General features: G+C 58.1%; 1 protein-coding gene across 4 annotated transcripts in view; it reads right to left on the bottom strand.

The window, feature by feature from the left end:
• Positions 1 to 743: 743 nt before the first annotated feature.
• Positions 744 to 26,930, bottom strand: part of CEP170B (centrosomal protein 170B) — a 67,417-nt gene continuing 41,230 nt past the window's right edge. For 2 of the 4 annotated variants that reach the window (XM_029058894.2, XM_029058895.2), the window contains exons 8-19: positions 25,996 to 26,463; positions 23,408 to 24,126; positions 22,937 to 23,116; positions 22,261 to 22,399; positions 19,335 to 21,095; positions 15,263 to 15,503; positions 10,410 to 10,569; positions 6,865 to 7,008; positions 6,265 to 6,353; positions 4,846 to 4,939; positions 4,665 to 4,716; positions 744 to 4,454 (exon numbers count right to left, since the gene is read on the bottom strand). In XM_029058894.2, coding sequence (XP_028914727.1) covers positions 4,222 to 4,454; positions 4,665 to 4,716; positions 4,846 to 4,939; positions 6,265 to 6,353; positions 6,865 to 7,008; positions 10,410 to 10,569; positions 15,263 to 15,503; positions 19,335 to 21,095; positions 22,261 to 22,399; positions 22,937 to 23,116; positions 23,408 to 24,126; positions 25,996 to 26,463 — 4,280 coding nt within the window. In that variant the 3' untranslated portion in view covers positions 744 to 4,221. The remainder of the gene's footprint in view (positions 4,455 to 4,664; positions 4,717 to 4,845; positions 4,940 to 6,264; positions 6,354 to 6,864; positions 7,009 to 10,409; positions 10,570 to 15,262; positions 15,504 to 19,334; positions 21,096 to 22,260; positions 22,400 to 22,936; positions 23,117 to 23,407; positions 24,127 to 25,995; positions 26,464 to 26,930) is intronic. The other 2 variants (XM_039912145.1, XM_029058896.2) reach the window with 2 other exon arrangements.

The raw sequence follows: 26,930 nt of genomic DNA, 5'->3' as shown, positions 1-26,930 counted from the left end.
TCCCCTCTTGTCCGCTCCCCGGGCCAGCCCTCAGAGGGCTGGAGGCACTCTCCTCACTCATCCACTCCCCAGACCGGACCTCGAGGAGCCAGATACACTCTCATCACAATTCCATCCTCCAGGCCGGCTCTCAGTGGGCCACGCACCCTCTCGTGTTCACTCCCCAGGCCAACCCTTGGGAGTTCAGACACGCTCTCCCCATAATTCCACTCCTTGGTAGGGGCCGCACTCTCCCCACACGACCACGCCCCGGGCCAAGCTTCGGGAGGCCAGACGCACTCTCCCCATAAGTCCATTCCCTGTATCGGAGAGAGAATATGTGAGGAGACTGTTTCCGGCCTCCCAAGGGCTGGTATGGAGAGCGTATCCGACCTTGCAGGGAGCCGGTCTGGAAAGTGGCCGTGGGACGTCAGGCACCGTGGTGTTTAGGTCCCCACCTCTAAATCGGTGGGTGGGGGCTGAATACACTCTAACACGTCCACTCGCTAGCCAACCCTCGACACACTCGTCCCACAGTCCTCTCTAGGTCAGCTCTTGGAGGGCCAGACACGCTCTCCTCAAATGTCCATCCCCCAGGCCAACTCTCAGGGGCCAGACCCACCGTCCTCACAATTTCACTCCCTGTATCTACCTTTATGGGGCCGGACACTCTCCCCACAGAACCATTCCACCCCGGTCCAGCCCTCGGGGGGCTGGGCCACACTCTAGCTCCTCGTCTCTCCAGGAACAGGACCGTGCCGGGCTGGGTGTGATAAAAGAATGATTTATTGGACAAACCTCATGATAAAATTATATAAAATAACGATTTCTGAAAGACATCCACAATACCAGCTGGGAACGAAATGTACATACAGATACAGCCTAGGATCCAAACAGAAGCAATCACCATTCGTGACTAGGGAGGGGGGAAGAGGAGACTCAGCGAACCGGGTGGAGAAAGCAAGATTCGTGAAACACCCAATTATCTTCACCCATTTGGCGGGGGATGGTGGGAGGTGTTGGGGGTGGGGGGTGGTCAAGAGGTCAGAAATCAGGCCCAAGTTCCACAAACAGGTCCAGCTGACTGGGCATTCAGCGGCGGCACATGCAGACGGGGACCCCGGGGGAGGGGGAGTCTGGGGTCAGAGGGGGCGGACCGGCACAGTCCGCAGCCAAGCGGCCACGGAGGTGGGCCCGCGCGGACGGTGGGGAGGGGACGCACCAAGGCTGCCGGGGCTGGGGGTGGGGAGAGGGGCCGGTGAGGGTCGACCGGCTCCCTCACTGGTTTATTGCAAAGATGACCGCGAGGGGTTGGGGGTCACTCGGCGGTAGCGCACGAGCCGTGGGCGAGAGGGGCGGAACGAAGCCCCCGGCCGGGGCTCCCCCATTGGTGGGTCCCAAGTTGCTTCTTCCTTCTCCTTCCACTGGTGGGTGCTGCCCCCCCTAGGGTGCCCTCTGGGACCGCCCCAGCCACAGGGAGGGACATACGATTCGACTCCAGCGCCAGGGTCCCAGCCCACCCCAAAACGGGGGTCCCGGGACGGGTCCGGGTGTGCGAGTTGGGCCGGAGGTCGACTGCTTGGAGGCTCCTCGCTCAGGGCACCACTGAGGCACAGAGACACACACTTACACACACTTTCCACGCCGCCACCCACGGCCCCACGCACACATCTCTCGGGACACCCTTGGGGGGGTCACCCAGGCACGTTTTCGGCATTGGGGGAGGGGACGGGGGTACCAGGAGAGGTGGGGTGGGCGGACTCTCACAATTTGCTCTTTGGCGTTGGGTCTGTGGGGAATGGCCATGTCAGCGGGAGAGCAGGGAGGATTTTTGGAGTCAGGCCCCCAAACTCACCTCCCAGGCTGGTGCCAGCCTTAGTAGGAAGAATCCCTCCTCTCCCCCACTGGCCCGTCCAAGATGGGACAAGAGACCAGAACGTATTTCAACCAGACCATGGGAAAACTGGGCCCTGGCCTATAGCCCCACGGGACATTTAGGGGGGCAAATGATGTGGGGTTTTGGCATGTGGTGGGCAGCTGTCGGTTCAGGGAAGGGCGCCTGTCTCCATCCAGCTCCTCCCACCCCCACCAGCCCCAGAAGGCAGGGATGAGCCAGAGAGACCATTAGCTCCTAATGCAGAAACCGTGACTTTTACTTCCAAGTGGTCACTGCAGCATCCGAGCACAGCAACCTGCATGTACGCCCCCTCTACACGGTAGGCACCGAGTTCAGTGCTCTGCACGTTCATTCCTTCACTCGTATTTATTGAGCGCTTACTATGTGCAGAGCACTGGACTAAGCGCAAGCAGTCTGTGCTGAATCGGGTGCTCGGGACAGCACACTGCTCCCGGAAGATGCCCAGCTCAGCGCTCTTCGCCTAAAAGACACCAAACACGGTGTTCTGCAGGCAAAAGACAGAGAAAACAGTGCTCTGTACACAGCGGTCACTCAGACACTGACGATCGTTACTTATTTTGCAGGGAAAACTGAGGTCCCGAGAGAGGCTTAGGACCGCCAGAGTGTCTGCTCCCAGGGCAGGATAATTCACACCCGGGGCAGCCGTCAGGGTTGGCGAGGCCAGCGGGCAGCTCTGTGGAGGGGGCGAAGGCCGCCGAGACCGGGAGGCTACGGGTGGGCTCACCACGTCTCGGGCGGAACCCGGGGCGGTGAGGAGAAGAGTCTACCCCTGCACAGGGAGGGGCAAGCCCAAAATCCACCCTCAATAAACAACAGCGCTGTTTCCTGTTGGGGCCATGGCAGTAACGGACTGCCCCCCACCGCCACCCTGGGAGAAGCCAGGCTCAAGGATAAGGGTGTCATTCAGAGAGAGGGCTGGGCCCGGCTCTTCCCTAGCCAGGCCAGCCCCGCGGGTCCCTCAGAGATGGGGCTCAGGTTGGCAGGCCCGGCCTGCGGGTGGACACTCACTCCGTCTCCATGCCGGGCTGGCCCCGGGGTCCTCGGGAGCCGGCGCGGGGAGATGACCCGGCACTGTAGGGCTGGACTCAAGCCCACACAGGGCTCGGAGCGTACGCAGTGAAAGGAGAGGAAAGAGATGCCTTCCCCGGAAATCCCACACCCGTATTCCTGACGTTGGGCGCCCGGAGGCCGGTGCCAGGGCTCGGGACCACCTCCCCCGTTCCAATCTCAGCCCTGACCGACCTCCCCAACCCCTCTCCTTACTTGGCCAGGACCCTCAGCTGCCCAGGGAGTGGGGTGAGGATTCAGTCCCCTGGGGTTCCAGCCTGGTCCCAGCGGAGCAGGAGATGCTGCTTCGGTGGGCAGGGGCTTGCTCCTGTACCATTTGGGGGGGCTCCCCACGCCTGGACATTAGACTGCGAGCCCGTCACTGGGCAGGGATCGTCTCTACCTTCGCCGAATTGTCCATTCCAAGCGCTCAGTACAGTGCTCTGCACATAGTAAGCGCTCAATAAATACTATTGAACGAGTGAATGAATTTGAGCTCCGGAGGCTGTCCAGGACCATTCAGCACCAACCAGTGCCACCTCAACTACTCTCTCCCTTCTTAAAAGCCCCGGGAAGGTGGGGGGGGGGCAACCCGGGGCAGTTTGGCACAAGCACCGGCAAGGGAAAGAAGAGGGCGCCGCTTCCGAAAGAGAAGAGGGGCAGGGGTGGGAAGACCACTCAGAGGAGCCCCCGTCCACCAGCACCTCTCAGTGGCCGGCCTGTTGTGGCATCGAAGCTGGAACGGGAATCAGGGGCAACGCCGGGGACACAGGCTTCCCGGGGTCGGGGCAAGGGAAGGGGCTGGGGGTTGGGGCTCTCCGGGTGGCTACGTGTCTCTGGACGCGTGTGGCGGGGGGCGGTCTCCGTGCATCTCCGTGTCAGGGTGTTTGTGGGTGTATGTGATGAGAGGTGCGTGTGTCGTACGTGCGTTGTGTATGTGTACACGCGAGAGTTTGGGTACATGCTCCAAGCTGGGGAGTACAGAGGGGAGAAAGGTGAGCGTTCCACCCCCACCCCAAAGCACTGACCGGCCGACTGTCTGGAGACGCTGTCCATCTCCCTCCCTCCCTCCCTCTAAGAGCACCTGCTCTGCCAGGGCCAGGCGTGAGGCCCCGGTGTCCACCTGTGACCAAGGTCTGGCGGAGCCTCCCCTCACCCCCGCCCGCCACCGGCGCCGATCTCCGCGCCGCGGGCGGGGCTGCGCCCTACCCCCACGGCCCCCCGCGGCCCCCGGGACACAAACACACCACGGGAGATGCCCGGACGGCCACAGCTGGTCACAGCCCGCATCTCCCTCCGTCCGGGCCGAAGCTGGGGTCGAGGAGGCCGGAGGCCGCGCAGTCCGACCTCTGGGCGGAGATCCTGGTGGGCGTGGGGAGAGGAGGCCCCTCCCCCGGGGAGGCCGGGCCGTAGGCAGTCCTGGCCCCGCCCGGCGGGGTCAGCCCGGCGGACGCTCGGTTGCTGGCGACCACCTCCAAGTTGCCGCTGGGGTCGACGATGGCGTTGATCACTGTTTTAGGCCGAAGACGGGGAGGGGGAGGAGGAGTCAGGGGCGGGGAGCGGGGCGCGGCAGCCCAGGCTCCCCCAACACCCTCCCCCGCTGGGCCACGTCAGCCAGCCCCCTGCCCCCGTGACCGAGACAGCGGGTCAGTCCACCCGCCTGTCCGCCTGTCAGGGGCGGGGAACGGGGGTAACAGGCACAGCATCCGAGGCGACTCACCTTCGAGTTGTTTCTGTACCCGCCTCAGTTCCTTCAGGATGGAGCTGATTTCCTGCAGGGGGGGACGACAGGAGACGGGACCGTTGGGGATGGGAGGGGTCGCCGGGGTGGCACCGCCCGGGCCGTGGAGGCGACGGCCACGTGCCCAGCGGCCCCCGTCCCCAGCCCCGCTCAGCCCGACCTTATTGGACGTCTTCAGGATGGGCACTTCATTCTCCAGGTTGAGTTTGGCCTCCAGCTCCTCCCAGGTCCTTTCCGTGTTCTGAAAGAGGATCCTGGACCCCCACCCCAATCTCAGTATTGCAGCAGGGCAGGGATCGGGAGGGTAGGGGAACGGCGGGGAGATGGCTCCACGGAGCCCTGTGGTTTCGGCGGTATTTTTTTTTTCCCTAATGGTATTTGTTAAGCGCCTATGTGCCAGGCACTGTTCTAAGCACTGGGGTAGATAGAAGGTAATCAAGCTGAAGACAGTCCCTGTCCTGCATGGGGTTCACAGTCTTACTCCCCATTTTACAGATGAGGTAACTGAGGCCCAGAGAAGTTAAGTGACTTGCCCCAGGTCACACAGCGGGCGAGTAGCAGGAGCTGGAATTAGAACCCAGTTCCCTCTGACTCCCAGGCTTCTTACCCTGTATCTACTCCAGTGCTTAGAACAGTGCTCTGCACATAGTAAGCGCTTAACAAATACCAACATTATTATTACTATTATTTTGCTCTATCCATTAGGCTATGCTTTTACTTTAAACAGAATAAAGGTCCCAGTTCTCCAGCTGGGAAGCTCACACGACTGTGCCTACCAACTCTGGTGTACTGTCCTCTCCCAAGCCCTTGGTACGGTGCTCTGCACATAGTAAGTGCTCTTCATTCAATCGTATTTATTGAGCGCTTACTATGTGCAGAGCACTGTACTAAGCCCTTAACATCTGCCTTACATCTCTAAACTGTAAGCTCAATGGAGGCAGGGAATGTGTCTTCCAACTTTCTTGTACTGTGCTCTCCCAACCGTTTGGTATAGGGCTCTGCACACACTAAGCGCTCAATAAATACCTTTGCTTGAATGATTAATGTCTGACTCTCCCTGCAGACTGTAAGCTTATTGTGGGCAGAGAACGTGTCTGCCAACTCTCTTGGAGAGTACTCTCCCAAGTGCTCGGTATGGTGCTGGGTACGCAGTACGTGATCAATAAATACCATTGATTGACTGATTGATGTCCGTCTTCCCCTCTAGGCTATAACCTCGTCGTGGGCAAGGAACGTGTCTACCAACTGCCTTGTCCTAAACTCTCTCAAGCACTTGGTTGGGTGTTCCGCACACTGTAAATGCTCAATAAACGCCGTTCACTGACCGACGGTGGAAAGAGAAAGCCCGGATCTCTCCCTCAGCCGTCACCTAAATTAACCCTCTCATTCATTCAAGAGTATTTATTGAGCGCTTACTATGTGAAGAGCACTGTCCTCCCAGGCCAGCAGCCCCACCCCACAACGTCCCACCTCTGTTCAGACCCCCAGACCCAGCTGTAGTCAGTCGGTCGGTGGGGGGAAAGGGAGTTCGGGGGAGGGGGCACAGGCACACTAAAAGGGAAAAGTGATGTCGACTCACTTCATCTTCTCCGCGAGGTTTTCGGTGTTTTCCCGGATGGTGTGAGACAGCTGGGACACGGGGTTCAGCATCAGGTTATCAAAGATGACCTTCATGGAAGGGAACCGAGTCAGCCTGTCGCCGGGACTCCCGCTCCCCGGGACTCCCGGCTCTGAAAGGTGCTGCCCCTGACCCCCAAGTCTGGGCAAAAGGGAGGGTCTGTCGCCTCTGGACCGGGGGAAGGGATACAAGCCGGAGAATTCCCTCTGTCCAGTTTTGATTTTCCCTTGGGTGACCAAAGGGCTGCTCTGGGGGACAGAGAGGAGGGGTGGACTTGTGACCACGCATGGGTCGCTCATTCAGGGGGATTGAGAAGGGACTTGACTTGAGGGTGGAGATACTGAAAGGGTGGGGCGGGGGGGGGGGGGGGCAACGTGTTAGGGAAGGGCCGATCCCCATTAAAATGAGATTCAGGTTCAGAAGGGTTCACCTGGACCGGGATGGGTCAGAGCCCGGTTCTGCCCGTCCAGAGTCACCCCCAGCCTACTCTCACCTAACGAAGGCTTGGGGAGATGAGGGCAGGTGGGGAAAAGAGAGAGGGGAGAGAAGGGGAAGGGGCACCTCCTCTCGGTTTCTTGCTCTGGTCCTCCGGGTGAGGTTGTCGTCTTGGCTGTCGTTGACATTCTGGTTGAAATCCTTGAGGCCCAGTGAGCCCGGGGGCACCTTCTGGAAGTTGAGGCTTGCTTCTGGGATGTGCTGGACCAGCTGCCGGGAGGAGAATGGCGAGTCAGTGCGACATGTCGGGCTCAAGAGGGCCGCGGGGAAAAAATATGGCTCCCCAACACGGATGACTCTCAAATCCACCTCGGTCGCCCAACCTCTCACCTCTGCAACCTCGTCTCTCCTCATGCCTTTGTGAGCAACTCCTCATGGATGTCCTGCTAACGGCTCCTCAAGTTTAACATGTCCCATAAAGAACTCTTCCCCTTCCCTCCCTAATCCTCTCCTCCACCTAACTTTCTCAACACCGTTAGCAACTTCAATCAACCATTAGAATTTATCGAATTTATAGATTTTATTTTTAGAATTTATCCAATTTATTTTTAGAATTTATATTTAACCTATTCTGCGCAATACTAAACTACAATATGACCCCCGCCCTCAAGGAGCTTGCAATCTCGCAGGGAAGACAGACACACAGTTACAGATAAAGGGAAGTGGTAGAGTTTAAAGATATGTACATAAACTCAATGTGAGCAGGGACGGTGTCTACCAACTCTGTTGTACTGTGCTCTCCCAAGCGCTTAGTATAGTGTTCCGCACACAGTAAGCACTCAGTAAATACCACTGATGGTAATAAGTGCTGCAGGGGTGAGTACCTATGTGCTTAGGTGATATAAAAGTGGTGACGTGGCAGTATTGTGGTGAGGGGGAATAAGGTTGGGGAGATGAGATACTAATCTGAGAAAGTCTCCTGGAGGAGGTGTGATTTCAGAAAAGCTTTGAAAATGGGGAGAGTCGTGATCTGACGGAGGAGGAAGGGGAGAGAGTTCTAGGAAGAAGGAAGGGCGTGAGCACGAGGGCAAGGACAAGAGAGATGAAAATGAGGCCCAGTGAGTAAATTGGCTGGAGAGGAGCAAAGTGTGGGAGCTGGGGTGTAGTGGGAGAGACACAAACTATAGTGGAGTCTAGTGGGGAGAGAGTAGATGGTGTCCCTTAAAGCCCATAGTCAAGAGCTTCTGCCGGATGCAGGGAGGAATTGGAAGTTTTTGAGGAGATATGGACTGAGTTTTTTTTTTAGGAAAAATGATGTGGACACCAGAGTGAAGTATGGACTGCAATAAGGGGAGAAGCTGCAGGCAGGGCATCTGTGAAGAGGCTGATGCCACAGAGAGAAGCAGCGTGGCTCAGTGGAAAGAGCCTGGGCTTGGGAATCACAGGTCGTGGGTTCTAATCCCAACTCCGCCACTTGCCAGCTGTGTGGGTTACTTCAAGTGACTTCACTTCTTGCTGCCTCAGTTACCTCCTCTGTAAAATGGGGATGAAAACTGTAAGCCCCACGTGGGACACCGGATCACCTTGTGTCCCCCCAGAGCTTAAAACAGTGCTTTGCACATAGTAAGCATTTAACAAATATCACCATTATTATTATTATTGGAGTCAGAATACGCCAAGCCCCCAGGCTGGTGTCGGGGCAGATTCTGGTGATGCTGGGAAGGGAGAACCAACTTCCTCCCTCCTCTCGGTCTCTCAAGCCCATAACCTTAGCATTATCCTTGACTTTTCCCTCTACTTCAACCCCCATATTCAGTCATGTACCAAGTCCTATCAGTCTTCCTCTACACTTCCCAGATCCACCCCTTCCTCTCTATCCAAGTGGCTGCCAACTGGATCTATCTCTTCACTTGTCTCCCTACCTAAAGCCTCTCCCTTCTCCAGTCCATACTTCACTCTGCTGCCCTTCTCTAAAGTCCCACTCTGCACCCGTCACCTCACTCCTCAAAAACTTTAATGCTTATCCATTCCTCTATGCATCAAGCAGACACTCCTGACCGTTGGATTTTAAGGCCCTCAGCCAGCTTTCTCCTTCCTCCTTCACCACTCTCTTCTCTCGCTATGCCCCGACTTGTATTCTTCTTTCCTTTTAACCTAACCTTCTCACCGTTCCTCATTCTCATCTCGTCTCTAACCCCTTGCTTGTGCACCGCCTCCTGTCTGGAACTCCCTTAACCTTTTAAATCCAACAAAGCATATTCCTCATCTTCAAAGCCCTTGGGAAATCTCACCTCCACCGGGAGGCTTTCCCTGATTAATTTTTCTCCTCCCCGCACCAATCATATCCTCCCAACCACTGTGCCTTCTCTTCCTCAGACATCTATGATACTTCCCTAGGGATAGACTCCCATATTCTTCCTATTTAAACATCTTCTCACCCACCTATCCACCTTACCCTTCTCTTCTTTCTCTTATGTGAGATTTTCTCACGTCTGTCTCCCCTGCTAGACTGTACATTGCTCGATGGCAGAAATCGTGTTTTCTAACTCTGTGTTCTCCCAATCAGTCATATTTATTGAGCACTTACTGTGTGCAGGGCACTGTACTAAGTCCTTGGGAGAGTACAACATAACATGAGACACATTCAAATCGCTCTTCTTTCCCTGCTCCCTGACCCCTTCTTCCAGTGCCCTACCGTAATAAGTGTGCATTTGTTCAGCACCCTGTCCCAGGTGTTCAGTGGTGCTCAAGAAATCATCACTTGATTGATTTCTCAGACTGGGGCTGATGTCCCCATCCTCAGGAATTCCCTAGCCACACCCCAAGGCTTCCCCGTGCAGTTACAATCGGAAGCCAGAGACCGATTCCACCTCTGCAGCTCACTGTCCACTCTCAATTGATCTCGCTGTGGATGATCTGCAAACTAGACTGTGAGTCCCATGTGGGACAGGGACTATTTCCAACTCGATTATCTTGTATCTACCCCAGTACTTAGAACAGTGCTTGACACACTAAGTCTCTAAACTGAAGCTCATTACGCGCAGGGAAAGTGTCTGCTAATTCTGGTGTATTGTACTCTCCCAAGCACTTAGTACAGTGCTCGGCATATAGTAAGCGCTCGATAAATACCACCTATTGATTCTTAACAAATACCATAATTACTGTAAAAAAAAAAGGGGGGGCTCTGCAGGTTTAAGTCACGATGAGTGGTCTAACATCATTAGTCTGACTGTGAATTAGGGCAACATCTCCAGAAAATGCCTGTGGCACTTCCTTCAGCTTTGGCAAGTTGTCCCCGCCTCGCTCTCCGCCCCGGGATGCAGCCCCGGCATGCATTGGTGTTAAGATGCAGGGGTCTGGCTGCGGCAGAGACGTAGGACTGTGGCCCTGGAGCTGAATACAGCTCAGAGAAACGCCCTGGGGATCCAGGCTCCCCTCGCTGGTCCTTCCTGAAACGTGATGTCCAGACCGGCACACGGAGGACCGACGGGGCAGGCCACGTTTAGAGAACAGCAGACGCGACGGTTAATAGTCAGGGCCTGTTTCCCCGGGGATGGACAACCGTGAAGTCTCCTCCCTCCAGCCCGGCAGTCCGAGCCCACCAGCCTCCAGGATCTTTCCTCGGCTGGACCCTCCCCCGTAGAGTGGCGCCGCCCCGCCCAGACCCTCACCTCTTCTCTGGCAGAGATGGTGGATGCCGGCGTGCTGGGGACGGAGCCGAGAGAGGCGTTGGGTCCCGCCCCGGGCGAGCTGTGGGACTCCCCATCGCCGGCGACATCGTGGATCTCTCGGGCCAGGGTGACCACATCCTTCACCAAAGTCTGGCTCAGCCTGCGGCGGGATATGGGAGTGTGGTCGGAGTGTTGGTCGGGCCAGACTGTAGACTGCAAGCTTGTCTCCAGACTGTAAGCTCGTTGTGGGCAGGGAATGTGTCTGTTTACTGTTGTATTGTACTCTTCCAAGTGCTTAGTACAGTGCTCTGCACACAGTAAGCACTCAATAAATACAATTGAATGAATGAATGAATGCCAGCCCCAAGTGGGAGCTGCACAGAATCCCCACATCCAGGACCAACAGGGAACCTCCTGCTCTATTTCCAACCTCCCACTGCAGTTGCCAAGAGCGATGGATTTGTTTCCAACTGTCTGGCTTGGACCACCAACCCCCGGAGTGACACACCCCCGGTCAGCCCCACTGTCCAGCCAGCCCAAGGTTCTGCCTCCAACAGCATCACCAGGGCTTGTCAGTCAACCAGTCAGTCAGTTGATCGTATTTATTGAGCACTTACTGTTTGCAGAGGAGGAACTGTGAGCTGGCTGTCTTCCTAGACCCTACCCTCATAGTTAGGGATGGACCATGCAACACCCCTAATCCTCCCCTCTCCAGCACAGACCGTCCAAAACCGCTAACTCTCCCCTCTCCAGCCTTGATTCTCCCTCCAGAGATCTAGCATGGACCAGGTTTATCCAAAACCCTCTGGGATCTGCTGGTGTTTCCAGCTGCCTAAATCTCCCTGGGGGAAGAAAGGCTTCTTTGGATTCGGTTTGAATTTGTCCCCTCCAGATCTCACGGCTTTCCTTTGGCCTTGGGTTGTGGGATTTGGGGAACAGGAACTCAGTATTCACCCTGTCCTCATCTTTCATTGTTCTGGGTCCTCTGAGTCTGTCCATTCTGCGCCTACTTGCATCTGGATCTCAGAATCCTGACCTTTCGGTCTCACCTAGTATGGAAGCCACTCCACCTCTCTGATCTCTCTTGGTTGCCCTCTCCACCCCGTCTCTAGCTCTTTCCTGCCCTTCCTGAGATGCAGTGAGTGGAACCGCACACAGTGTACCGGGCCGGGCGGACCGCACTTGAGCGAGGAACAGAGCCGTGACTATGGCCATTTTATGGGCAGGAGGCCTGGAGCTATGACTGATAATCAGAAAGATTCTGTAGACTGTAAATTCCTTGTGGGCAGGGAAACGTGTCTACCAACTCTTTTGTTATTGCACTCTCCTAGGTGCTTAATTCAGTGCTCTGCACAGAGTAAGTGCTCAATCAGTCAGTTAATCGTATTTATTGAGCACTCACTGTGTGCAGAGCTCTGTATTAAGCACTTGGGTGAATACGATACAACAATATAATAGACACATTCCCTGCCCAGAATGAGCTTACAGTCTATAGGGGAGATTGATTGATTGATTGATTTGAATCTAAATTCACCCTCTGGTTTCCACTTCAGTGGCTCTCCCTCCACGTGGATTCGGAATCCCGGGAGAGGGGACCACTGCTCAACCCTAGCCCCTGCCCAGAGGTTGAACACAGCCCCCTCACTCAAGGCAAGTTGCCCCACCGCTAGGGTGGGAGGGAAGGCTGCTGACTTTCTTCCAGTTCTTCCCCTGCGCAGGCTGGTAGATGCAGGTCCTTCCTGGTAAAGCTAACTTAGCCCTTCTGACAACCAGATTCTGCCCTCGCCGTCCCGGCAATAACTCGGGCTCATTCCTCCCTGGGGGAGGGACAACCCCCTTCTCCAACGTGTGATAGCTGGCACATATCTCTAGCCTTTCTGGACGTAGGGCTGGACCTTCCTGGGTCCTCATTAGGAGACTCCTGGGTGCCCATACCAAGACTCGGAAAAGGGGAGGTTTGGCTTTGCTTTTGAAGGGAAAATCAGGGCAGTGGAGGGCCAGGGGGCGAAGAAGCAGAAAGACCCTCAGCTCACTGGGAGGGAGCCAGGTCCTGGCAGAGATGGGCCCCACACTCTTATTTTTTAGAACTCCAGGAGGAAAAGGAGCAGAGAACTTGTCTAGTAATAATAATAATAATGGCATTTAAGTGCTTACTATGTGCAAAGCACTGTTCTAAGCTCTGGGAAGGATACAGGGTGATCAGGTGGTCCCACACGGGGCTCACAGTCTTCATCCCCACTTTACAGATGAGGTAACAGGTATAGAGAAGTTAAGTGACTTGCCCAAAGTCGCACAGCTGGCAAGCGGCTGAACCTGGATTTGAACCCATGACCTCTGACTCCCAAGCCCGTGCTCTTTCCACTGAGCCACGCTGCTTCTCTACCAGCTCTGTTACACTGTACTTTGAAAAGCAGCATGGCAGAGTGGATAGAGCACGGGCCTGGGAGTCACAAGGTCACGGATTCTAATCCTGGCTCCACCACTTGCCTGCTCTGTGACCTTGGACAGACTTCACTTTTCTGGGCCTCAGTTACCTCATCTGTAAAATGGGGATTGAGACTGTGAGAATGTGGGACAGGGACTGTGCCCAACCTGATTTGCTTGTAACCACCCCAGAGCTTAGTAAAGTGCCTGGCACATAGTAAGTGCTTAACAAAACTCATAATTATTATCATTACTCTCCCAAGCACCTTGTACAGTGCTCTGCGCACAATAAACGCTCAATAAATACCACTGACTGGGCCAACCCAGAGGGCCACCCTCCCCTCTCTGGATGATCAGCAGGGGAGAGGCTGAGCTACAGCTGTGGCCTTCAGATCCCCAGCCACCTGACGCTGGAATCAGGGCCCTGGGGTGGCCAGTTTGGGAGGTGGCCAAATCGACCTCTATGCACCTGGACATTCTCTCTCTGCCAGTCTCTGGGCTTGCGTCTGCGTTTCTTGCTCCCTTACACCCTCATGGCTGCCCACCTCCAGCACCCACTGTTTTCCCCTAAGCGTTGGGGAACGCAGACGCCAGGGTTGCCTGTCACCCCAACTTCCATCCTGAGATCCTTGCGGGGGGCGGGCCCAGGATTCCTCATCCCAGCCAGCTGGGAAGTCCTTCCCTCAGTCCGTCCTCATGCTCTCCTGCTGCCATTTTGGCCCAGCACTGACCCTGGGCAGGGAGCAGGCTGGATTTGGACAATCTGACCATCTTAAGCCAAAGCCCTTTCCCACTAGGGGAAGGCAGAAGGGGGAAGCCACGTGGCGGGTGGAGGGGCAATCTGGCAAGGGAGAAGAGGGCAGGTGATCCCCCGACTCCAAGCTGCCCCGACTAAGTCTCAGCACCCAGTGGTTAGGGTGGTAACCTCTGGATTCTTAAACAGACTCCAGAGCCTTCAGACCAGAGCCAGGCCTGCCCTGTAGCTTAAGGCCTCAAGTGCCAAGGGCAGGGTGGTGCCCGCCACGGGAGTGCGGCGGACACAGAGGGGCAGGAGGCACCTCTCATCCTAAGGATGGAGCCTCAGGTGCCACTGGCTCTGAGGTCGAAGCCCAGGGTGAGGACTGAGTTTTTGTTCTGCCCTTGCCCCCGCTGCTCTAGGCGACCACGAAACAGCCACTTCCTCTCTCTGGGCCTCAGTTGCATCACTGATGCCCATGCTGGCCTGTGACACCCTTCCCCTCCTCCCCTGCGTGAGGAAACATGTGAATAAAATGCCAGGAAAGAAAGATCCAAGGACATTCCTGAATCCAAGGAGATTTGGGGCTTTGGGGGGAAGGAGGGAGTGAGGGATGGAGAGAGAAGGCAGAGAATAATATCTGTGGTATTTGTTAAGCACTTACTATGTGCCAAGCACTGTAGTAAGCCCTGGATGGATACAAGCAAATCGGGTTGGACACAGTCCCTGTCCCACATGGGGCTCACAGTCTCAATCCCCGTTTTACAGATGAGGGAACTGAGGCTTAGAGAAGTGAAGTGACTTGACCAAGGTCACACAGCAGACATGGCAGAGCCAGGATTAGAACCTACAGCCTAATGGAAAGAGCACAGGCCTGGAAGTCAGGAGGCCTGGGATCTGGCTCTGCCCCTGGGCTGCTGTGGGATTCAGTGCAAGTCACAGAACCTCTCTGGGAGTCCCCATCTTCATCTATGGGAGGAAAAGTCCCTGCATCACAGGGATGGCCTTTAGTGGAAAGAACACGGGCTTGGGAGCCAGGAAACCTGGGTGCTAATTCCGACTCCGCCACTGTTCTGCTATGTGACCTTGGATAAGTCACATAATTTCTGTGGGCCTCAGTTTCCTCATCTGTAAAATTGGGATTAAACACCTGTCCTCCCTCCCCCTCAGATTGTGAGTCCCATAGGAGCAGGGACTATGTCCAATCTACTTGCATTTTATCTACCCCGGGGCTTAACGGAGTGCTCGGCCCAGGGTAACTGCTTAAATACAACAATTATCACTATTATCAAATTGAGACGATTAATGAGAAAGCACAACGAGCCAGTAAAAATGCTCAGGAGATTCAAGGGCCGGTACCTTGCCTTTGCCCCCTGAATGTCTCTTCCTAGAGAAAAGGAAGTACGACCAGCCCAGATCCTGTCATCAATAAGCCCACCAACCGGTAGATCCAGACCAGGTCCCAATCAACTGGAAAATCCAGACGTCCCAAGCGGCTCTGGTTAGGATGCCCAAGTCTGAGCACTGCCCGAGCCTGCAAGCCCTAGATGGCCCCCAGCTCCCGGGGCCCCTCACAGCGAGGAAGATAACGGGGTGGCCAGGCTGGGTCTCCCCAGCCTTCCCCTTCAGCCAGGAAGCGGGAGCCTGCCGGGGAGACGGACCAGAGCCCGGGCCACGCTCCGGCCGGCCTCACCTGGCGATCTCGGCGATCTCGGCCGTCTGCACGATGAACCCGAAAGGATCCGCCTCGTCCTCGTCCTCGTCCTCATCCGTCTCCCTCCCGGGCCGTTTCGGCCGGCTCGGGCCGTGCCGCCGGGGGGTCTGGGTGGCTGTGGAGGTGAGGGAGCGTTTGTGTTTGGGGGAGCTGTGGGTGGAGCCGAACTCCTCCTCGGAGGTGGATGTGTAATCCGAGCCCTGCTGCCTCCGCCGGGTGTCTTGGGACAGGAAATTGGTTTCAGGCGTGACACAGGAGAGGAGAGACGGAGAGAAACAGAGGTGAAGATCCAGACTGAAGGCGACCACCCCCGGCCCAAAGGGAAATAACAACGGAAGGAGTGGGACAGGGAGAGAGGGAGAGAGGGAGACGAGGGGGGGGCGAGGGTAGGGAGAGGGGAAAGAGGGGGAGAGGGAGACAGGGACAGGAGAGCCCAAACGTTCCCATGGGACATCGTAGAAGCGGGCAGGGGGAAGCCGGCCAAAATACCCAAGATCGACATCATCAATGGACCGCTCCTTCATGGCGTCCCACCACCGGTCAGATTTAGCCCACTCGGAGCCTTGGGGTCTACAAAACGGAGGGGACAGAGCCCCCCTGTACCCTACGCTCAAGCTTCGGGATCTTTCCCCAGGGCTTGGAGGTTGGGGGAGGGCATCCAACAGGGAATCTCTGTCCCAAAACATGGCGGGTCTCAGAGGAAAGGAGGCTGGACACCTCCTCCCCCTGTCTCCCGCTTCTCTGGGCCGGGGAGGGAGGAGTCAGCCCTCGCAGCAGCGGAAGGGTCCAGTTTAGGGAAGGGAACTGCACAGGCAAGGCTAGTTAGCCGGGTGAGAGGGCAGGGAGGCGCTGCCCAATTCCCAGTGATTTTTGACAGCCGAAGCTCCAGCAGGGGGCACGTTGCTCCCCTCCACTCCTCCCCCGACCTGGGCTAGGAGGCTAGTGGGAGGTGCCAAGGTGGCACGAGCTTGTAAAAGGTTTTCGATTTCCTTGTTCCTACACCCTGGGGCTCGGCCGTTTCCATTTCCACAGGGAGGGTGGGGCTGGAAGGAGGGGGAGAGTCTGCCCGCTGAGACGGGCCCTACGCAAGTCTCCCCGCAGCCAGGCTCTCAGGGTCCGGCGGCCGGGGTGTGGGACGTGTGATCGGCTCCCGGCCGGATCCAACGTGGTGGATCCGGTTAGTAAGCAGAACCTGGGTGCGGGGGAAACCAAGCCGAGGCAAGAGGGCGATGAGGTCACCGAGGAAGAGCTGGCAGACGGAAGGGACAGACTTCCTGCTCCAGGTTCTCAGCCGGACATTCAGGGAGGGACGGGGGGAGAGAGGGAGAGAGGCCCACAGCCAGAGAGCATGTCTGCCCCATACCAATTCACTCACAGGAGCCCAGTTTGGGCAGGCCTCCGGCGGCCAGGCGGCCACTTCATGCCTGGCACCCTCAGGAGCTCGGGACAAAGCCGGGTCATTAATAATAATAATAATGATAACGACGATAATAATAGTTGTGATATTCGTTAAGTGTTTTCTATGTGCCAAGCACTGTTCTAAGTGCTGGGGTAGATACGAGGCAGTCAGGTTGTCCCACATGGGGCTCACAGTCTTAATCCCCATTTTCCAGATGAGGTAACTGAGGCCCAGAGAAGTGAAGTGACTTGCCCAAGGTCACACAGCAGACAAGTGGGGGTGCTGGGATTAGAACCCATGACCTGCTGACTCCCAGGCCCGTGCTCTATCCACTCAAGGAGTCAGGTGGGAGATCTGAGCTCTGGACCCAGACCTGACCCTGGCAAGTCACTTTATCTCCCTGGCCTCGGTTTTCTCGTCTGTCTAATAGGAAGAATGATTGATGCCCCTCCACTCAAATTCAAGGTGCTAAGGAATGAAAACTCGAATCCTTTGGGAGCAGCTGGAAAAATGGTGACTCCCCCTTCCCCATCCCCTGCTTTCTCCGGCCCAGACCCGGGGTGCTGCCCGCGGGCAGAATCACCCCGCTCTAGACTGTAAACGCACTGTGGGCAGGGAATGTGTCTGTTTATCGTCGTGAGTGCTCAGTAAATACGATTGAATGAATGGTGACCCCTGCAGGGATTAAAAATCACATTAAGTGATCAGGAACCACACATATTTTCCAGCGAGAAAAAGGAGTAAGTGAACAGCGCGGCAGAAGCAATTACGGTGGCGAGTTGGAGAAGAGATTAAGGCCATTTTCCCCCAAATCCCATGGCCCCTCCAGCTGTCTGAGACTCGGCTCTGAGGGGGCAGAAGGACCCTTGGAGAAATAGGGCACCGGTGACCCTTCCGGCCACCTGCCCCAGGGTTCAGGGGTGAACCCAGGGATTCGGGGAAGGGTAGCAATCCCCTATATTCGTCTTTTTTACCTCCTTCGCGGTTCTATAAATTCCGGTCACGCCCGCTTTCAGCCCGCTCTGAGTCCCCACCCTTCCGGGCCCTCCCGGCCCACGCCTTGTTAGGAGGCCTTCGATCCACTGACCGAGGCTTTGCCCATCCCCTCCGGGGTGGTCGGGAGCCCGGGTAGGGAGCTGTTTCTGGCCACAGTGGCCAAGGAGGCTTCTCCAAAGTCTCGGGCCATGGGAATAATAATAATCCAGAATAATAATCCAAATCTGGGGGGTGGGGATGGTGAAAAGTTGTGGGGGGGAGCTCTGGGTGGGGTGCGGGCCCCAGTCTCCACCTCTTCTTCCACCCCGGCACAGGGCTGCCCGCCAAGGCAGGGCCAAGCCGGGGTGAGGTGCCCTAGACATCCCTTCCTGCTGGGCTGCTGCTTTAAAGCTCAGCTCCCACACCTAGTGCCCAGCCCGCCTCCGCCACCCCCACTGGGTCCAAAGTCACAAGGAGGTGGAGGAGGAGGCAACCAAGCAACGTCTGCTTTCAGGGTCAAACTTCAAATCTCTCTCTTACTAGTGGCCCGGGCTGGGCAGGGAGCCCGGCGAAACCCTCTCAGAGGCAGGAGATGAGAAGGACAATTTGGTTGTAAAAACAATTGGCCAGGGGTGGGTGGAGACAAACCAAACAGCTGGGGAAAAGAACCCCAAAGGGTGTCTACGGGTTCACAAACTCACCTCCTCCGGGAAGCCTTTCTAGATTAACCTCACCTTACTCCAGACCCTCCAGCTTCCCCCACAGTCTTTGTGCATTCCGCTAGGACACTTGCGTGCGTATGTAGGTGTGCTGTTTGTGTGTGTGTGTGTGTGTAGTTTTGACTTTTATGCTTCTAGGACTTGGTCTTCATGTTCATAAGAGAGAGACGGAGAGAAAGAATCTGCGACTATTTTATGCCTCAGGGGCTGTGTCTTCATATTCATTTGGGGGACAGAGAGACGGAGAGAGTAGCTCTATTTTACGCCTCATGGACTTTGGCTTCCTACCTGAGGGAGAGAGAGCGGGAGAGAGAGGGAGGCAGCGAAAGAGAGATAGCAGGAGAGAATATATGTGTGTGAGGGGGGAAGGGGAATACAGTGTCCTCTCTTCCCCACAAATACGGCAGCTGATCAGGGGCAAGGCCCCTGTCTCTTCCTGAGTCCGAGCCAGCCCAGGGTCCAGTGAGGGCAGCTCTAATAATAATAATAATAATAATAATAATGATAATGTTGGTATTTGTTAAGCGCTTACTACGTGCAGAGCACTGTTCTAAGCGCTGGGGTAGATACAGGGTCATCGGGTTGTCCCACGTGAGGCTCACAGTCTTAACCCCCATTTTACAGATGAGGTAACTGAGGCACAGAGAAGTGACGTGACTCGCCCACAGTCACACAGCTGCCAAGTGGAAGAGCTGGGATTCGAACTCATGACCTCTGACTCCCAAGCCCGGGCTCTTTCCACTCCATTACTAGTGAGTCCCGGGAAATGTCAGGGACCCGGATCCCCCAACCCTTCCAGTTCACGGGTCTTCCGTAATCAATGGTATTTACCGAACACTTAAGGTGTGCACTACACGCTTCCAGAAACACCCCAGGGGCCGGGGTGCGCCCCCAGAGCTCCCTGCGGGAGCACTCCTCCCTCCTGCCCTCTCCCATCCCCAAGAGCAGCCACACTCACTGTTAGAGGAAGAAGAAGAGGAGTATCTGGCGCTCCCCGGCCGGGTCCGGCTGAACGGCTGCCTCGGGGAGGTCGTGGCCGCCGTCGCCGCCGCCGCCGCCGCCGTCTTCCGGGCCGCGGCTCGGGCCTCCGCCATGGTGGGCTTGCGGCCGGAGCCGTACGACTCCACGCTGCGGCCGGAGAAGCCGGCCCGGGGCGGCGTTGCCTCCGAGTCGCTGGGCACGGTGAACGAGCCGGCCCGTTTCCTGGGCAGGGCGAGGATGTCCAGCCGGGACAACTTCTTGGCTTCGGTGGCCTGCTTGGCCTCGGGCCCCGCCCGCTCGGTCTCCCCGGCCTCGGTGTCCGAGGCGTCACCCAGCCGTGCCCGCCGCAGCTTCGACGCCCGCGTGGGCCGGGGGGCCGACAGGCTGTTGGATCGGGTGAGGACCTGCTGCACCTTCTGGACGTTGGCGGACACGCGGCTCTGCTCCTCCCTGGCCGGAGGCTGGGGGCCGGGCCTCCTGCGGGGGGCCGCCCGGGGGTCGGCGGGCTCTGGGCCGGGTGGGAAGGGGGCGCCGGGGCCCCGCTCATCGTCCGTCAGCTCCTGCGACCCCCGCGGCCCGTTGCTGCGTCTCAGCGGGAAGCGCCGGATTCCGTCCCCCGAGACCCCCGTCTCGGCCGGCGGGGTCCGGCGCTTCTCCGAGAGCCTCTCGCGGGCACTGGGCCGGGGCCCCGGGTCCCGGGTCGCCGGCCCGGGCAGCGGCTTCTCCCGCGGAGGCCCGCTCGCCCCTGGCTGGGGGCGGGGCCCCGGCCCAGCGCCGTCCTTGCCGCTCCGCAGGCTGACGGTGCTGCCCGTGTCCACGTCGGAGTCGCCGGACAGGGAGTCCTCGAGGGGGGCCGGGACCCCGCCCGCCACCTCCGGCTGGGTCTGGGAGAGGATCTTGGCCTCGAGGGCCGCCAGGGCCGTCTCGGTCTCCTTCAGGATGAGGTGGGTGTCCTGCCCGAGGTCCAGGCGGTGGGCCCGAGACGCCTCCAGGTCTCGGAGGAGCGGGTGGCTGGCCACGTGGGGGGCCCCGCTGCCCGGCGGCTCCTTGGTGAAGCTGTTCTGCCGGGCGAAGTGGGTGGTGGCTACAGCGGTGTCCCTGGGCCCCTGGGCGCCCGGGCCCGGGTTGGCCTGGAGCGAAACGAGCATTTTCCCCGACGAGCTGGAGCAGGGGCCGTTTCCACCCCGGGCCAGGGGCTTCCCGGCGCCATTCACGCTGCCGAGAGAGCAGGGGGACACCCGGGGCCCCAAGTCCCCGGCCCCCAGCGGGGAGGGTCTCACGGGGAGCGTCGCGGCCCCACCCTCGCCGCCGCCGTGCAGAGACGTCGGGGCTGGGTCTCCGCCCGGCCGGCCCAGATTCCCCGGGGCACCCGGCGTCCTGGCGGCAGGGGCCGGGCTGGAGCTCCGGCACGCCCAGTCTGGCTCGGGGGTCCTGCCCGCCTCCTGGTGAAGCCCGCTCTGCTCAGAGAAGCCATCGTCAGAGCGGCTGGCGTCGCTGAGGCTGTCGGGGTCCAGGTCCTCCTGGCCCAGCGGCCTCTCGCCCGGGCTGACGGTCACGTCCGAGCGGGGCGGCCTCCCCACGTTCCTTCCGGGAACTTCGGCCGACGGGTCCTGGCCGAGGAGGGGGCCTGGGGCCGGGGCCTCTGGCCTGTCGCCGGGTGGAAGCTGTGGGAGAAGGCGGCGGATCCTCGAAGGTAGGGCGGGCTCCGGCTCTGGGGGCGGGGGGCACGTGGTGCTTCCTTCGAGGGACGGGAAAGATTGAACCGTCAACCACGGCCCTGGTCACACCGCTCCCGGCTCACAGGTAACCCCAACCTGGGCCTCCATGCACGGTCTGGGGGCGAGGGATACGTGGGGCCACAGAGGGAGTCAAACTCCTTCCCCTGCCAGCATACAGGGCATTTCCCATGCAAGTATTTAATTAGTAATGGTATTTGTTGAGCACTTACTATGTGCCGAGCAATTTGCAGGGGGCGGGAAGTCTGCAGTATGCACTCCAAACACCGTTTTTTATGGTATTTGTTAAGCCACTTACTATGTGCCAGGCACGATACCGAGCACTGGGGTGAATAGATGATAATCGGGTTGGATACAGTCCATGTCCCACATGAGACTTTAAGCTCGTCTCTAGACTTCAAGCTCATTTTGGGCAGGGAATGTGTCTGTTGATTGTTACAGTGTACTCTCCCAAGTGCTCAGTACAGTGCTTTGCACACAGTAAGTGCTCAGTAAATGACTGAATGAATGAATTGAATGAATAAGGCCGACGGTCTCGATCCCCATTTTACAGATGAGGTAACTGTGGTACAGCAGAAAAGTGGTGGAGCCGGGATTAGAACCTAGGTCCTTCTGATTCTCAGGCCCGTGCTCCATCCGCTAGACTACGCTGCGCTGCTTTTTTTTTTCCCAACGGTTAGTCAGAGCAGGGTGGCCCCTGCAAGTGTGGTTTAACTTGACTCTTGCCGTCATTTTCTGTGCTCCAAGCTAAGTTGGTCCCCTTGACGGATGCCCACCCCGCCCCCTCCAAGTGGGCCAGGGGCCAGGTTTTAATGTGATTTTCCTGTAGCTCCCCTAGCCCGGGGACTGGCTTGCTGTGGGCCCTTAATCACCCTTAGAGACAGAAACTGGAGTTCCACGTGGGAAGTCCCCAGGCGTGAAACTGGCTCTCTCAGCCCATCAGGTCCCCCTCACCACGATGCTGGGGGTGGAGGAGGATGGCAGGGGGTGGGGGACTCTCTCTCTCTCTCTCTCACCCTGGGGTGTCCCAACCCTCAGGTGGGCCCCAGAGGTGCCAGAGCGTAAGCACAGTGTGTGGGTGCTGTTTCTCCCCTGCTGGGCATGCCAGCCATCCAGCAACCCCCGGGTCTGGCAGCTAGGGTGGCTGGCAGGAAGCCAGGGACTCACCTGGTTCCGCCCCGCTACTGGAATGGTGCACTTCATAGAGCAGGCCGGCCGGGCCCGGTTCTGCATAGCTGTCCGCCAGGCTGGCCCACCTGGACACCCACTTCTGACTACCCGGAGAGCCGGACGCTGGTAGGGCCTGCTGGGGCGGGCCGGGGGAGAGAGACGGGTGATTTCCATTCAGCGGGCCGGGGCTGGGACCACCCCCGGGCCGACTGTCAAATAATAATGATAACAACAATCATGGTACTTGTTAAGCGCTTACTACGCGCCAAGCACTGTTCTAGGCGCTGGGGTAGAGACAGGTTAATCACATGGGGCTCACACATGAGGGAACTGAGGCTCAGAGCGGTGAAGTGACTTGTCCAAGGTCACGGAACCGGGAGGTGGCGGCGCCGGGATCGGAACCCAGGACCTTCTGACTCCCGGGCCCGGGCCCTATCCACTAAGCCAGGCTGCTCTCCAGGAAGGAAGCCACAACCCCCCTCCCCCGAGGCTGATGGGGAGGTGGTTCCATCTTGGGGCCCGTGAGCGGATGCAAGAAGGGAGGAGGGGCCGCCCCCGGCCAGGCTTCGGAAGCTGTCGGCCGAGCCCCAGGGTGCGGGATCGGGGTGGCAGAAGGGTGACGCCTCCTCCCCGCCGGGAACTGAAGCGCCGAAGCACTCCGGGGCCCCGGTACCTGAGGGTCTGCCACGGGGGGGCTGCCCCCAGCCCGGCCGCCCAAGTCCCGCATCGGCGCCGTTTTAGGGTACCCGCCGACCTCGGGCGAGCTCGCGCCCTCCCTCTCCCCGCGGATGATGGGCCGGAAGGCCGCGGCTGTGATCCTGGAGAAGTCGGGAGACTCGAACACCCCGAACACCTGTACGTGGAGGGAGACCCTGAGCTCGGCCTCACGGTGAGCGGGCCGGGCCCGACAAGGCCGATCGGGGCTTCGGGCTTTCCTCACCTCTACCCCCAGGGGATCCTCATTCCCCACTGACAGTGGTGGCCTGGACATCCACAGCCCCCACCCCACCTGGGCCCATCCCACACGGCTCCCCCAAAAACCACCGGGTGAGAAGTCACCCTGCCCGGTCCCCGTCCACGACCCCAGGTGGAGGGGAGGCACCGTCATCCCGGGGGCTTGCGGGATATCGGCCCCGGGCCTCACCTGGTCGATCATCTTCCGCGCATCTTCCACCTCCTTGTCCTGAGTCTCCGTCTCAATGGTGTAGGTCCCCGCGTCACTCAGGCTGTCGTCCTCGTCCTGCTTGCGCGCCTTGGCCAGCTTGGGGTCGGCGGTGGCCGGCGTGGGAGGCGGGGCCTCGGGGGGAAGGGGCTCGGCTGGGGGGAAGGAGGCTCCCCCGGCGCGGGGGGCGGAAGGCCTCTCCCCAGCCGGTTGATTGGTCCGGGCGGCCTCCCGGAGGTACTCGGCGGCAAACTCCTGGGCGGCCCGGGACCGGCGGCCGACGCTGCCGTAGGGCTTGGCCGGCGGCCGGGACCAGGCGCCGCTCGGCCGCTCCTCCGTCTTCTCCCGCTTGAGGGACGTGGCCCGCTGCGGGGCGGAGGCGTGGCCGGCCGGGGCCGGCGGCCGGCGGCGGTCGGCCCTGGCCCTGGGCTCCGGATCGCCTGGGCCGGAGGGGCCGTTGTGCGTGAAGGACTGCGAGCGCTTCTTGCGGGGCGTGTCATCGTCAAAGAACTCGATGACGAAGGCCTGTTGGTTGTGGAGCAGCTCCTGGGGGTCCCGCCGGATCTGCCGCTGCCGCCGGGCCTGCTGGTCCGCCGCCCCCGGGGCCCCAGCCTCACGGCCCGCCCCCGCCTGATCTTTCTCCGCCTTCGGGGCCACCGGGTCCTCCGAGTCGCTCTGTGTTCCATCTTCGTGCCGATGGCCTGGCGGGGGTGGTGTGAGAGGACAGAGGTAATGGGATGCATTGAGGGACACAGGGAGGGCGCCTCTCGTCCCTGGGGCTCACTGTGTCCCCCATCTACTCGCCAAACCTCCCTCCTCCCCTCACTTCCCAACTCTTCCACCAATTAACCACTTCCAGGAAGTCTTCACATATTAGGTCTGCCCGTGTGTCTCTCCCTCAGACACACACCCCCCCCCACACACCCCTCTCAACCCACCCCCTACTAAGTCGGAAGGTTACTGCCTCCTCCTTCAAACCGACAGACCACCACTCTCCCCACCTTCAAAGTCTTCCTAAAACCACATCTCCAAAGAGACTTCCCTATCTAGGCCTTCATTTTTCCTACTCCCTCCCCCTTCTGCCTCACCCATGCTCTCGGATCTGTACCCCATAAGCACTTGCTATTCACCCCAACCCCAGCCTCACATCACTTTTGCCTGTTTACTTGTTTTGGTTTGTCGTCTGTCTCCCCCTTCTAGACTGTGAGCCCCTTGTTGGGTAGGGATTGTCTCTATCTATTGCCGAATTGTACTCTCCAATCGTTTAGTACAGTCCTCTGCAAACAGTAAGCGCTCAATAAATACAAATGAATGAATATTCCTATACTCTCCCATATCTCCTCTTCATAACTTATTTTAAGGTCTATTTCCCACACTAGATTGCAAGCTCCTTGTGGACAAGGATCATGTCTACCACTGCACTGGATTTTCCCAAGTGCTTAGTAGAGTGCTCTGCACACAGGAAGTGCTCAATGGATATCAGTGACTGATGCCAATTCTATTGTATTTTACTCTCCCAAGTGCCTAGTTCAGTGCTCTGCACACTAATCGCTCAACAGCATTGATGGATGCCAACTAGAACTCAAGGACCTGAGTTCTAATTCTGACTCCACCACTTATCTGCTGTGTGATCTTGGGCAAGTGTGCCTCATTTACCTCATCTGTAAACTGGGGATTAATAATAATGGTGGTATTTGTTAAGCGCTTACTATGTGCCAAGCACTGTTCTAAACTTTGGGGTAGGTACAAGGTAATCAGATTGTCCCACATAGGGCTCACAGTCTTAATCCCCATTTTACAGATGAGGTAACTGAAGCACAGAGAGGTTAAGTGACTTGCCCCAAGTCACACAGCAGACAAGTGGCGGAGCCAGGATTAGAATCCACGTCCTCTGACTGCCAAGCCCGTGCTTCTTCCACTCTGCCCCGCTGCTTCCCCTTAAGACTGTGAGCCCCATGTGGGACATGGACTGCGTCCAACCTGATCAGGTTGTATCTACCCCAGAGGGTAGTACAGTGCCCATCTCATAGAAAGCGCTTAACAAATACCATAGAAAAACAAAAAAAAACCCCAAAAAACCTAACTCGATTGTATTGTATTCTCTCAAGCGCTTAGTACAGTGTTTTGTACATGGCAAGCACTCAGTAAATACCACAGAATGATTGACTGAGTCCTGCAGTTTGTAGTCTTATCCACCTATTGCTTGGCTCTGGCCCTTATGAAGCATGTCTATCTGTCGGTTGGCAAGAGTCAGTCATATTTATTAATTCAATCAATCATATTTATTGAGCGCTTACTGTGTGCAGAGCACTGTACTAAGCGCTTGGAAGGTGGAATTCAGCAACAAATAGAGACAATCGCTACCCAACATCGGGCTCTCCAAGCACTTGGGAGAGTATAATAATAAACAGACACATTGCCTGCCCACAACGAGCTTACGAGTTGGTGAGAGCGAGCCCGCCCCTCCGTCCTCCTTCCACCCAGTCGGTCAGCCACGCCGCGGGAAGGGACCAGGCCTCCTCCGCACGTTCTCGGCCCCCGTGGCGGAGGGAACCCCCGCGGCCTCTCACCTTTAAGCGTCTTGGCGTGGATGGGGAGGTCGCTCTTGGTGCTGTAGCCATCCTCCCCGGGAGCGGGCCTCCGCAGCAGGCTGGGATCGTTCTGCACCAGCCAGTCGGCCACCTTGCTCTCGGCGGAGACCACCTCCGCGTGCACGTGGGCGGAAGCGGGCTCCCGGCCCGGCGGCCGCCTCTGCCGCAGCGAGAACTTGGTCACGTGGTCTTTGATCTTCACCTTCCCCGGGCTGCCGTCGTCGAACTCGATGGTGAAGGAGGCGTGGCTCTGCACCGCGGGGGCCACCACGTCCTTGGTGGGGATCTCGTGGACCCGCGTCTCCGGCGGCTGCTGGGACTCCTTCGTGGGGATCTCGAAGTAGCTGGGCTCCCGGCGCAACGCGTACAGGGCCGAGGTCGGGTCGTCCCGGTAGCCCGGCACGTTGCCGTTGATCTCGTCGCCCGGCGGCACCTCCTTGATTCTCTCTACAGTCGCGGACCGAGAACGGGAGAGGAGGTCTAGATTCGCCCGGCGGGCCGCGGCCCCCCAGCCCCTCTGGGCTCGGCAGGTCGGTTGCAACCGGATCGTGAGTTTCTCGTGGGCAAGAAATGCGATTCTGGCTTCTGCTGTACTTTCCCAAGCCCTCAGTTTGTTCCTCTAGGCCTCAGTTTCCTCAGCTGGGAAACGGGAACTAAATACCTGTTCTCCCTGCCACTTAGGAGTGGGGCAGGACCCGTGTCTGACTTGATCGTATCGTATCTACCCGAGAGCTCAGCACAGCGCTTGCCACATAGAAAGCGCATACAAGACATCCCACTTCTTATTACTCGCCTTCAGGGGGTGCCCGGTAAATACCTGGGACTGGCCATTAATAAAATCTCCATTTTCGATCGGTATAAGCTCGGCATCGTAAACCCAGAACTCGCCCCTCGGCCCAGAGCCACGGGTGGCT

The sequence above is a fragment of the Ornithorhynchus anatinus genome, chromosome 1, assembly GCF_004115215.2.
Source record: "Ornithorhynchus anatinus isolate Pmale09 chromosome 1, mOrnAna1.pri.v4, whole genome shotgun sequence".
Lineage (NCBI taxonomy): Eukaryota > Metazoa > Chordata > Mammalia > Monotremata > Ornithorhynchidae > Ornithorhynchus > Ornithorhynchus anatinus.
This window is presented reverse-complemented; position numbering and strand designations above follow the sequence as displayed.